This window comes from Otolemur garnettii, unplaced genomic scaffold, assembly GCF_000181295.1.
Source record: "Otolemur garnettii isolate 467f Iridium unplaced genomic scaffold, OtoGar3 scaffold00017, whole genome shotgun sequence".
Taxonomy (NCBI): domain Eukaryota; kingdom Metazoa; phylum Chordata; class Mammalia; order Primates; family Galagidae; genus Otolemur; species Otolemur garnettii.
The window spans coordinates 1,466,848-1,480,731 of NW_003852412.1; the positions used below are offsets into that span (position 1 = coordinate 1,466,848).

At 35.5% G+C, this 13,884-nt stretch overlaps 1 protein-coding gene across 1 annotated transcript in view; it reads right to left on the reverse strand.

Annotated features, from left to right (window-relative positions):
* Nucleotides 1-13,884, reverse strand: part of ADAMTS6 (ADAM metallopeptidase with thrombospondin type 1 motif 6) — a 366,007-nt gene that overhangs the window by 47,152 nt on the left and 304,971 nt on the right. The window contains exons 19-20 of the mRNA XM_003785868.1: nt 11,385-11,548; nt 10,816-10,954 (exon numbers count right to left, since the gene is read on the reverse strand). Coding sequence (XP_003785916.1) covers nt 10,816-10,954; nt 11,385-11,548 — 303 coding nt within the window. The remainder of the gene's footprint in view (nt 1-10,815; nt 10,955-11,384; nt 11,549-13,884) is intronic.

Consider the following 13,884-nt stretch of genomic DNA (forward strand, 5'->3'; position numbering starts at 1 on the left):
TTGCTTCTCCTTTATCCAGAACATTGAGAGCAATTCTAGTTTAGTCAGGTATTAGTACTGGCTTAAAGATTGCATTATGTTTTTTCAAATAATTTCTCTTCAAAAACAATTTAAAACTGCTATTTTAGAATGAACTTACTATATATATTTTTTTCTTTCTTTCTTTTTTTTTTTGTTTTTTTTGTAGTTTTGCTGGGGCTGGGTTTGAACCTGCCACCTCTGGCATGTAGGGCTGGCGCCCTACTCCTTTGAGCCACAGGCGCTGCCCTGGACTTGCTATATTTTAAAGTGCATATTATGCTTGTATTGTATCATTCTTGAAAACACAGAAATCCACAGAAACAATCTAGAAACAATCTAGAAATGTCCAACTTTTTAAAGAGGCCAAGGCAATCTGTGTGATACGTTCATTAAAATAATTTGGGGAAAAAAAGTTAAAAAGCGGAAAAAATTGAAAATTGTGTTATTAATAAACAGAATAGTATAGATTATTACCCAAACTTGCTTACTGCAAGAAGAAACTACTCTCAGGAACTTGTGAAATATACTTTCTTTTTTTTTTTTTTGAGACAGAGCCTCAAGCTGTCCCCCTGGATAGAGTGCCGTGGCATTACAGCTCACAGCAACCTCCATCTCCAGGGCTCAAGCGAGTCTCCTGCCACTGCCTCCCAAGTAGCTGGGACCACAGGCGCCCGCCACAACGCCCGGCTATTTTTTGTTTGCAGCCGCCATTGTTGTTTGGCGGGTCGGGCTGGGGACCCAAACCCGCCACCTTAGGTGTACGTGGCTGGCGCCTTAGCCGGTTGAGCTATAGGCGCCGAGCCTGAAATATACTTTCTTTTTTCCTTCCTTTCATTCTTCTTCTTCTTCTTCTTTTTTTTTTTTTTTTTTGCTTAATCATCCACTAATGTTACACTGAACTAACAGAGATGGAGAAATGAAACATGTTCAGGAGTATATATCAAGAAGAATACAGATACGAAAGAGAAATTTACCTATTCTTCAAAACCTCTAGTTCCTTAACTGGAAGTACATAAGTCTCATTTTAAAATTCTGAACATTACCTGGGCCCTGAATAATAGGTTTATATGAATTTTTTTCCTCTTACAAAATGAGAGTCAACATTTATTGAAAGAAGGAGAGGTAACACTTTTATCTAACTTAAATTACACTCATATTACTCTAAATCAGAGTCTCACACTTTTTTGGTTCACAGTACCCTCAATGTCTCAATTGTTTCATGGTATCTCCTATGTAGAAAAAAAGTCTAAGTTTTGCTTATTAAATAGGTCCCAATAACTTCACTGTAATAATTTGTAAAGTGTAACATCAACGTGTTTCCCTTGAATATGTGTAATATTTTGTAGTGCCCTGTGAGGCTGCTACAGTGCCCTTGAGTGCTTTGTTGCAGTTTGAAAAACATGGCTCTAAATCAGGAAAATCCAAAACAGTAACTGTTGGAAACCATATAAAGCAGCTTAAAAATCACAAAGAGTAGAAACCAGCTCCAGTATGTAGAGGAACCTAGATGAGTCAGATAAAAACACAAAAAGTAAAATAAAAAGAATTTGTCCTAGCTCAAAAGAAGAAATACATAAAGTATCTTTTATGTTTATATGCTATTCATACACACACATACAAACACACACACACACACACACACACACTCAAAAATTGGGCTTAAAATGACCTCCAGGGAAGAAAAAGCATAATAAATAAAAAGTATCAAAGATACAAAAGAAATAGACTATATAAATGCAAGAGAAACTGTAATGATGGCATTTTAAATAGTCAATACAATTGATCAGAAACTTCCCTGTATAACCACATATGTAAAACAAAATCTGTGCTCTTTGATCTTCAGCCAAAATCAAAATTGTCTCTAACAATAAACCCATCTCCTTCCTCCTCCACTTTCATCTAAGCATAGCTTCAAGTTATCCTCTTCCTTCTGAGAGGCAAAGCAATGTTTTGCAGAGGGATGCCTCTATTAGCACAGAAACCTAAACAAATTGAGTCCTTTGGGATGCAATTTTTGTATTTCTACATAGAGAACAAACTCTATAAAAGACAACTGAGAGAAAGTAATCAGGAGTGTCTAATAGAGCTGATGGCAGGACAAAGACTGCATATTCATAGTATAAACTTAAAAGTGTGATAAACATAAAATATCATAGGTATTTCTTTCTTTTTTTAAATTTCAGGTTAGTGTGAGAGTACAACCAACCAGGTCACAATATTTGAGTTTGTTAGGTAAAGTTCCTCTTGTAGTTGTGTCCTGTACCCCAAAGGTATGCCATATACTCTGACATTGTGCCCATTAAGTGGGAGCACACCAATTCCTCCCCCGCAACTTGAATTGAATTGGATTTTTCTCCTATGTGGGCATGGATTAAATCATCTACTGGCTACTATTGAGCACATGGAATACTTGCTTCTCCATTCTTGTGTTACTTCACTAAGAAGAATGTGTTTCAACTCCATCCAGGTTAATAGAACAGATGTAAAGTCTTCATCTTTTTATGGCTGAATAGTATCTCATGGTACACATATACCACAGTTTATTAACTCATTCCTAGGTTGATGGGCATTTAGGTTGTTTCTACCCCTTGGTGACTGTAAATTGATAAACAACTAGTGCAAATGTCCTTATGATAAAATGGGCATTTAGGTTGTTTCTACCCCTTGGTGACTGTAAATTGATAAACAACTAGTGCAAATGTCCTTATGATAAAATGATTTTTTTTCTTCTGGGTAGATGCCTAGTAGTGAGATTGCAGGATCAAATGAGAGGTCTAATTTGAATTCTTTGAGAATTCTCCATACTCCTTCCAAAAAGGTTGAATTATTTGCAGTTTCACCAATAGTGTAAAAGTGTTTCCTTCTCTCCATATCCATACTAGTATCTGCAGCTTTGAGACTTTGTGATATAGGCTATTCTTACTGGGATTAGGTGATATCTCAGTGTAGTTTTGATTTGCATTTCTCTGATGATTAGGGACGATGAGCATTTTCATATGGTTGTTAGCCATTCATCTGTCTTTTTCAGAGAAGGTTCTGTTCATGTCTCTTGCTCAGTGATAGATGGGATTGTTTGCTCTTTTATTGTTGGTTAATTTGTGTTCTCTATAGATCCTAGTTATTAAGCCTTTGTCAGATTTGTAACATGCAAATATCTTTTCCCATTCAGAAGGTTGTATATTTGCTTTAATTGTTGTGTCCTTAGCTGTGCAGAAGCTTTTCAGTTTAAGTCCCATTTGTTTATTTTTTTTTGTTGTTGCAATGGCTGCTAAAGTCTTCATAAAATCTTTACCCAAGTTCACATCCTCAAGAGTTTTTCCCATATTTTGTTCTAGAATTTTTATTGTTTTATGTCATAGATTTAAATCTTTTTGTCCATTGTGAGTCAATTTTTGTAAATGGTGAAAGGCACAGGTCCAGTTTCAGTCTTTTACATGTGGTTATCCAGTTGTCCCAGCACCATTTATTGAACAGGGATTCTTGTCCCTTGGTGTATGCTTTCGTTTGGTTTATCAAAGATCACGGATGTCCTCTACCACCACTACTATTCAGCGTAGTTCTGGAAGTTCTAGCCAATAAGAACAGGTAAGAGAATGATATAAAGGGCATCCAAATAGGGGCAGAGGAGGTCCAACTGTTGCTCTTTGCCAATAATATGATCTTACACTTAAAACCCCAGAGACTCAAACACAAGACTCCTCAAAGTGATCAAGAACTACAGTAATGTCTCAGGGTATACAAATCAGTAGCCTTTGTGTATGCCAGTGACAGTCAAGTTGAGCCACTAATGAAAGACACATTTTCCTTATTGGTAGCTTTAAAGAAAAAGGAAATACCTAGAGATACACCCAGCAAAAGAGGTGAAGGACTTCTAGAAAGAGAATTATGAAATCCGAAGAAAAGAAATAGCAGAAGACATTACCAAGGGAAGAACATACCACACTCTTGGCTGGGAAGAATCAATGTTGTTAAAATGTCTATACTACCCAAAGCAACTTACAGATTCAATGCAATCCCCATTAAAAATACTCCATTAAAATCATACTTCAAAGAACTGAAAAAAATAGTTCTTTGTTTCTTATGGAACCAGAAAAAAACCCTTACAGCCAAAGCAAATTTTAGTAAGAAAAAAAAGACAGAGGCTTCATTCCACCAGACTTTAGGTTATATTACAAGTCCACAGTGATCAAAAAAAGCATGTTAATGGCCCCAAAATAGAGACATAGACATATGGAACAGAATAGAAAATCAAGAGATGAAACCAGTTTCTTATAACTATCATGGGTATTTATCACCTTCTTTTGCACTACAAATTGAATATTCTTTAGTTTTCTTTTTAAACAGAAGAGGTACAAAGTTAAATATAATGCTACAGCAATAATACTTAGTTAATTGGCTTTGGAATGTTGTACTTTAAAGTCCAAGGGTTGTATCAAGTAGGAGGTGAAGAGTAAATGAATGGTGGGAGATGAGAACACATTCAGAGGGTGGCATGGAAACTTATCATGAATATTGCTGCATTCTGCAAAGATTCATTCCCTAAGGGAATAACAATTTCCAAAAACAACAGAAAACAGGGTATATGGCTTACCTCCTGGGTGAGGGGCACAACTACAACAGGGACCTTACCTAACTGTTTCTACCCTCATAATAATCTGAAAATTTTTTTTAAATTTTGTATGCAGACAAAACAAAAACAATAGAAAACCTTCTCTGATATACCATGAGTCTCAAAGAGAAAAAAAAAGTTTATCAGTTTTCATAAAAATTGAGCTAAAACAGGGTTATATTCTGACTTTATAAATTTTGTTGAATATCACTTATTCATTTTAGCTCCCAAAGTACCAGAGAAACTTGAAGTTAGCATAAAGAGCTTTGGAAAATCTGCTTAGCTTATCAGTCAGTTTTAAAAATTAATCAGATGCTTATAAATGATCTAACAGGTAAAAAGAAAGAGTACAAATAAACTTAATTACAAAAAAGCATTCCACAGGCACGTCTAAGGCTATTGGTCACATTAAACACAATTATGAAATTAAATGACATTCTACTACCTCTATCATTCCCTCTTCCAATGTACCTCTCTACTTTCCCACCCCATATGCTAATTCTTAAACCTCATTAACCTTTATATTTAACTAGTAGGCACTTAATAACAGAGATGTGTGTTAGTAACAGAGGTATTTTCATCTGAATGTTAATTTTTTGAAGGCTAAAACTTTGTTTTTGAGACAGAGTCTCACTATGTTGTCCTTGGTAGAGTGCCATGGAACCACAGCTCACAGCAACCTCTAACTCTTGGGCTTAAGTGATTCTCTTACCTCAGCCTCCCAGGTAGCTGGGACTACAGGTGCCTGCCACAATGCCCGGCTATTTTTGTTGTTGTTGCAGTTTCATTTAGTAGGCCTGGGCCAGGTTCTAACCCTCCTGCCTCAGTATATATGGCTGGTGTGCTAACCTCTGAGTTATGGGCGCTGAGCTGAAGGCTAAAAAACTTCTAATCAGTCTCAAAGGGAGTACTTCTCCACCTTGGCTTTACATTGGAATTATGCAGGCCAGGTGCAGTAGCTCGTGCCTGTAAGTCTAGCACTCTGGGAAGCTGAGACTGGAGGATTGCTTGATCTCAGGAGTTTGAGAGCACCTGAGCATGAGTGAGAGCACTATCTCTACTAAAAATAGAAAAATTAGCCAGGCCTCATGGTACATGCCTGTAGTCCCAACTAACTACTCAGGAAGCTGAGGCAGTGGGATTACTTGAACTCAGGATTTGAAGATTACAGTGAGCTATGATGATGTCACTACATAACATCAAGGGTGACAGAGCAAGACTCTGTCCCCCCCCAAATAATTACACTGAAATATTTTCAAAACCTGTGTCAAAGCCACAAACCTAACAAATTAAATAAGACCTAAGTGTTATAATTAAAGTTCTCCTTGGGATTGCAATGTGTCCCCAAAGGTAAGAACCATTGCCCTAGGGAAAGCATTTGGAAACATGAAATTTCAAGCTCGTGAAGGAGATATTTATAAGTGGGGATACATCATGTTTCTCTATTGAGACTGTCAACTGGTGCTTTGTTCCAGGTAAAGGGCCATTTCTCTTTTTTTTTTTTTGGAGACAGAGTCTCACTGTGTCACCCTTGGTAGAGTGCCATGGCATCACAGCTCACAGCAACCTCAAACTCTTGGGCTTAAGTGATTCTTGTACCTTAGCCTCCCAGGTAGCTGGGACTACAGGTGCCCACCACAACACTTGGCTATTTTTTTTTTTTTTATTGTAGTTGTCATCGTTGCTTAGCAGGTCTGGGCTGGGTTCGAACCTGCTGCCTCTGGTGTATGTGGCTGGGACCCTAACCACTGAGCTATGGGCACTGAGCCAGGTAAAGGACCTTTTCTATGATGAGAGAAAATGTTACTTTAAAGAGATCACTAGAGACTCAGTTGCTAGGTCTTGTTTTCAGCAAGTTACTTTACCTGAATTCTGTCTATAAAATAGGAGTAATAGTAATGATTATCTCATGCAGTTGAGGATAATCTAATGAAATAGAGTACCAGAAAATTTTTCATAAGCTATACAATTTTATTGTTATATAGCTGAGCAGTCAAACCACCTATCATCAAAAATATTAGTAATAATGTGGATCATAACCAATATGGATTACTACCTAAAAGACTTTGTTTAAATAGACATTTATTTGAGAACATCTAAGTGTCTAGCCCAGAATTTTCACAAGTATCATTCTTGAACTAGTAGCACCAGCATTACCTGGAAACTTGTTAGGAATGTAAATTCTTAGGGCCTAACTCAGACCCACTGAATCAGAAACTGGAGGCAGAATCTAGCAATCTGTATTTTAAAAAGCTTTCCAGATGATTATGATGTATGCCTTCATTTAAGAACTACGCATCTAACCAAAATCAGTAAAATGAGCATATTTATAACTAAGCTCAAAGGATGAATATATATATAATTATTAGTTATTTGAAACTTTTAAGATCATTGTGCAATAGCACACTGGCATAAATTACCACTGAAAAAAAACTAAAGCTTTGTATTTTAAAATAATACAACTTTCACTACCCAACCAAGCTTTAATTAACATATTACAATCACTTGTCCAATGGTAGTATATAAAGGTGGAAGTCAGAAAAATTACAGAGTATACAATATTTTGGGTGAGAAATAAAGAAATAAACTCAAGTGGGAGTAACAATGGTTCTGACAATAGTCAAGTTTTTGAGGTTGGCTTTCTCTCTGAGGAAGAGTTACAACTCTATTTAAAAAATCACATTTATCCTGAAGACACACCCTATAGCATCTTAATGTTCCTAATCAGGCAAAGGAAGTGTTTCATCACTGACTCAGAGATGGACTGAATCACCAGTGTTTCCTGCAGCCTTACATTTGTCGTTAGGTCTGCTAAGCAACAGGAAAACAGTCCCAAAGTTCTTATCTTAGAAGATCTCGTAAGGGAAAATTACCATTATTGCTCCCAACCTCAGTTAAAGTCCAAAAGTCTTGACATTAATAAAACAAGCAGGAAAGAAGATCACAGAATCTTGTGAGACTGCCATTGAAAGTTCTTTGAGATCTTGCTTGTTTTCTCTTTTCCATTTAAAAGAATTTTGGCTGTCTCAAGATATGCAGCACTTTTCTAGAGACATGAAAGTAGAGCATCCCAATTAAGGACTGAATTGAGTATTCATCCCTACTTTCTGAGTGAAAATGAGCTAGAAATGTCTTTTTCCTAAAAAGTTTCTTAACTGCAGATGAAGTTTCATTTACTGTTACGGAGAAGATGGCTCTGGCTTTCTCTTTGATCAAGGTTCCTGAGCTCTCCAGGGAATGTATCTCCCTCAATGATAAACATCCTATATTTAAAAACCTGGGGTTAAATGTGTAGGTAGAACAACTTCAATAATTCAATTGCACTCTGTATCCTAGAAAATATTTCCTGCCTATTCAAAGAAGACAAAAGACAGGAGCTTGGTTTTACTTACTCACGCTAATTAAAATTACACCATCCCTCTTTGGCAATAGATTTGTCCTCCTCTATAAGAAATTTAGCATTTATAAACTCTGATTTCCCACACTGGTAAGACTAAGCGCAAATATATAATTGCCAAATTAATTCTTTTCACATCTTCACTCATCTATATACACTTACTGAGCCCTAAAATGTTCCAAATATTGATTTAGGTGTAAAATGAGTCTAAAAATGCACAAGACTTCAGCACAGTAATGAGGACGTGGATTCTATGCATCTTGTGCTAGGTTTCAATTTCTCTGTCAGCCAAGACCAGTGGGACACAAATTTGGACAAGCATCAGAATCACTTGGAAGACTTATTAAAACACAGATTGCTGGGCCCCACTTGGAGAGTTTCTATTCAGTAGGGCTAAATGAGGGCTCTAAATCATGATCAGGATGTCTAACAAGTTCCTATGTGATGTTGATGCCACGGGTGCAGGGGCCATACTTTGAGAACCACTTACCGAGACAAATGGCAGCTCTTTGTGCCATGCCTGCCAACTTTCAAGCACTGTATATCCCTATTCCAAAGAACACAATGGCCTCAAGAATGCTCTTAAGCACTTACAACCAAGCAGAATTTCAGTTCCCAGAACCACTTGAAATATCTGAAGTCACTAGCCCCAGATTTAAAGAAAGAAGTATAAATAACAAGGAAGAAAAAAAGCTGCCATTCCAGGGGCTTTTCTCCCTCTCTGTTTTTCTTTTGTTTTATCCTCTATCATAAGAAATTGATTCTATTTTTCAATATAAGTATTATGGAAAAGAATAACATCCATCTGGACTTTTCACTTTCTTACTTCAATAAAATTACAGTTTTTCTTCCAAATCCAGTTATGGTCTTTTTCTTCTTTATTTGTTAGACTATCGACTTTCTGAACAAATAGAATCATAGGGTTGAAGGAACATTGAGAATTCACTTAATCCCTCCTTGGCCTCCGACAAGACTGTGTCTAAACCATCCCCAAATATAGCAATTTCAGTACAAAGAAGAACAGGCACTAAGAACTTCCCATTCAACATTCTGTCACATACTTGAAGATATTAATATGCTCCCCTTACTTAGCCTTCTTTTCTCTAAGTAACTCAAGCTCAATTTTAGACTTTCCTTATTAAATTTCCTAAACTTCAAATTATTTTGAATCTTCTTTAATAAATTTATCCCCTCTTACTTCAAGTCCTAAATTATATATGTAAAGTTCTACTGAAGACTTTTTGTTGGTATGTGGAAAAGGGAAAGTTAATTTATTGATGGAACAAAAGGGATTTAATTGGAATAAAGAAAGATACTATGTATAAATGCCACTAAAATATAATGTAATGGCATTCGCTTCATCAATTAGTTACAAATATCTTTTATTTATTAAAAGAAATGGTAATGTCCTACAGTTTTAAAAATTTTACATTATAAATCACCAGCCATTTCACACATAAAATGGATGGTAACTAGAGATCTTTTAAAATATGTCACAAATTATACATAGCCATGTTTCATGACACTTCACACAGGAGAGACCATTAATATATTATTATTCACTTCCTTTTTTATTTTTTCATTTTGAATAGTCTTTACTATTGAAGTCAGAGTTGTAGTTAATTAATAATTTAATTTTGTATGAGACCAAAAATATTAAATTGATTATATGCTAATCATTTCTCTGACAATAATTTCTCTGATTCAAGCCTTGAGAATCAGAGTCGTTTAGAAATTCAGTGTATACAGGATAAGATATGATGGAGACTATACGAAATCATGTTTTGGCAGTTTAGAAAGAGAATGTAGGTAGTACACTGGATGATTCACTTTATTCTGATTTTGCCCATTCTAAATATCAGACTCAAAATTTAATCTTTGCTTTTGGAATAGTGGGGTGCTCTAGTCCAGCCCTAAACCTAAGAGACAGGTTTGCTTCCTTGCTTATTGAGATCAGGGTGTACGGTGGAGGCGATGCATTTAGTCTCCAGAGAGAAGGAAGATGCTGCTTGCACAGCACTTCTACTCACCAGTCCATGCAGCAGCAAGGGTGTTGGCTTTGAAGGAAGCCAACTGTCCTGCTCTCCCAGCCAGAGGTAAAGAATTGCATTGGTGGCCACTAGAGGGAGGAGGATTAGGAATAGAGTAAATTGTAGGGAAAAGGCACCCATGAAAAACGCACATGGGACAACCAACAGATCACCAACCACCGCCTAGTAGCTACCTCTCTTAGGTACTATAATAGGGTCAGTGTACATGATCACCCAGAACCCAGACACCAGTAATTACTGTAGCATCCCAGTATATAGCCCCCTAACTTTAATGCCTGGAGAAGGGAGTTCAAATAAGATTGTGGGAAACACACAAGCACACCAACACAAACACACAACCACACAGACATACATTCTCATCCCCCATTACAAGAAGTTCCATCTGTGATGTCTGATTCTTGCTCATTTTCTTATTTAAAACTCTTGATGTTCTTTACCAAGAATGAGTTCATGAAAAGCAAATAGCCCACCTTCAAGATAGTCTTGTGAGAAGCACCATCAGAGAAACTCATTGTGCCAAGATGTATTTTACCAACAAATCTGCACAAATTACATAAGGTTGAAAACAAATGGAATATAATATAATTAAAGCAAAGTTTCTTTTGCTAAATTACAGCTTGAAGCAAACCTGCAAGAAATGTTTCCAATTAGCTTCTTTAACAAACACAAAGTATAGCCCAGAATATGTTTTGCTCTCCATCTTGCCCTCTGAGTGGGCTGCCTAGTGGGTGTCTTACCTCCAGCACAAGTAGCTGAGCATTCTGACCAAGGCTGGTGATTCCATGTAAAGCCAACTTCATTATCTCCACTGCCGGTCCGAGTGATGGGAACATTGAACTTATACCTAATTCCCAAATTCTGTTCTTGAAGCAGAACCTGCCATTGAAAACAACTGATGAAGACAGTCAAAATACAATGAGCCTTCATTCAGATATTTATTATTTCTTTTGAAGAAGAAAATGTCATAAAGTAAGACATCTAGGAAATTTAAGACAAAACACGTGCATTTATATCAAATTTTTTCCTTCCATTTTCATGGGTAGTTTGGAGCCATTTTTTTTTTCATTTCTCATGTTCAGTTATAAAAGTATTATTCAAGCAAGTATTGAAAATATTAGGAAGATATAGAAAGAGCACTATGGCCTTAACTCTGAATAGATTTTACACCCCTGGGTAAATCATTTTACCTTTATTTACCTAAATTTCACTATTTGTAAAACAGAGATTAAAAAAGAAGTCCTGCCCCTTCCTACTTCACAAGAAGGAAGTACAAATAGTAGAAATAAAATAGCAAAGACACATTTACCATGACAATGAGATTTTCTGATGTGGGACCTAGAGCTTCCAAGGATTCTGGTTCATCAGTTGGTCTTTTATAGTGAAAAGCTGTCCCAGCAACATCAAACTTCCTAGGCCAGTCAATAGTCCAGGCACCATTAATATAGTAATCATCTCCTTCAGATTTTAAGGCTAGAAAGAAAATCACAATCTGTGTAAAAATGTGAAACTTCATTTACCAAATTGTAATTGATTAATTACTGCAATTAAGTATACAACGAATTACCTATTTCCATTTAAGAGATATGATTGTGATTATTTTCTTAAGTACAAGTTAAAATGTAATTTTTTAGGTTACTGTTAAGAAGATACTACTAAAGTATTTGTGTCATTGATAAAAGGGATGAAAGGTTTACCTGGAGGAATGAACATGTGAAACTAGCAAGGACAATTATGACAAAATGAATAACTGGGGATAGGAGTGAGGGTAGGGAACAGACTTGCCTTTCCAAATATTAGAACAGTAATTAATTGAATATGGGGTGGGAAGAACATATACTGACACATAGACTGATGGAACAATCAAACTGGAGGGTTAAGAAATAGACCCAAGTATGGGAACTTAGTGTACAATAAAGGAAGTATCTTAAATTAGTAAAAGAAAAGTAACAAGAAATGAGGCTAAGACAAAAGACTAGACTTATGGCTAAAAAAAATTGCTGGATTTATATCTCATTTATATCTCAAATACCATAATTCCACTCTTAGGTGTATATTCAAAAGAACTGAAAACTCACACATGTTAATAATAGCACTACTCCCAATAGCCACAAGTAGAAACAACCCCAATTTTCATCAATGGATGACTGGATGAACAAACTGTGATATATATAATACAATGAAATAATACTCAGCCATAAAAGAAATGAAGTATTGATACATGCTATGATAAAACTCAAAAACCTTAGGGTAGCACCTGTGGCTCAAAAGGGTAGGGCACCGGTCCCATATGCCGGAGGTGGTGGGTTCAAGCCCAGCCCCAGCCAAAAACTGCAATAAATAAATAAATAAGTAAAAAATGTAAAAAAAAAAACTCAAAAACTTTAAGTTAAGTAGAAGAAGCTAGACTGAAAAGGTCATATATTCTATAATTCTATTTATATGAAACATATTAAATTGGCAAAAATCCATTGAGACAGAAAGCAGATTGGTAGTTGCCACAGGCTGGGGTTGGGAGTGATGGGAGTAACTATTCAATGGATATGGAATTTCATTTGGGATGATAAAAATGGTTTAGAATGTACTAAGTACCATGAATTGTTCAATTTAATGGTTAATTTTGTGAAATGTGAATTTCACCTTAGTAAAAATAAGGTTAAAATAAAAAAAAGAAAAAAGAACGCCAGATGGGTAAATACATATTTTACATGTAAAAATAGTTAAAATCACAAGATGTCCTCAGAAAATAGAGCTGAACTTTTTTTCTTATAATTTTGGGGTATGAAAACCTTATCTAAGCATGACAAGAAACTCAGAAACTATAAAAGAAAAGATTAATAGATATACATGCACACTGTTTAAAAACTTTTTACAGGAAAAAAATAATGTGGCTAAGAAGAAGTTAACTGATGACTCCATACTGAACCTCAGAGTCAAGCATTCTATAATAGACATACTCTTATTTGACAATGTGAATGCTTTCTTTGCATTATTATTATTAATATTGCTTAATATTTTGATGAAGCAATCATCTGATTTCTTTTCTGAATGTATTTATCTTCATCCGTTCTTTATGAAGTTTTTGTTTCTAGTCCTTATCTTAAACATTGTTATTAAATTTTAAGTCCTTTTAATTTTGTGAAGGCAAAAAATGGAAACCTAATAAACACACGTATATGTAAAAAAACAAAAATAATAATGTGGCCAAAAAAGGGTTTTTAGCACTTCTATACAAAAACTCCTATAGCAGTCCATTTCCTCAATTACTAAGTGAAGGAATTCTAATTCCTCTTTGCTTTTTGGAATACCTAATTAATGGTATTATAAGGTAGTTCAGAAAAACACCAAGCACTTAATAGGAACTGAATAAGAATGATTAAAGACAGTGATGAATGCATCATTTAATTTTTTGTCAGTATACTAGCATGCCTCCAAAACTTTAATTCATCAGACCAGATGAACAAGCAGCCCACATGGATTAAAAGAGTCATGGTGCAGGGTCTCTGGCTCTTGAGACTTCTAGTACTCGTTCTTAATATGATAGACTATTTGCATCCCCACAAGCTTATCTGCCTACATGAAGTTTCTTAACTTCAGATGTAGTGAAGAGTCATTTAATTTCCAAAAAATAAATCTAATTTAACCTTTTGAGATAGTAACATGTAAATTTAAGAATTATTTGGTCTTGAATTTTTCTTATATTTAAAGTATTTTATTTTCAACTTTCACTTGCAGTGGTTTTTCTGCCACATCTAAAACATCAAACTTCGGTTTTTTTCTTTGTTGTTGTTGTTTTTTTTTTTTTTTTT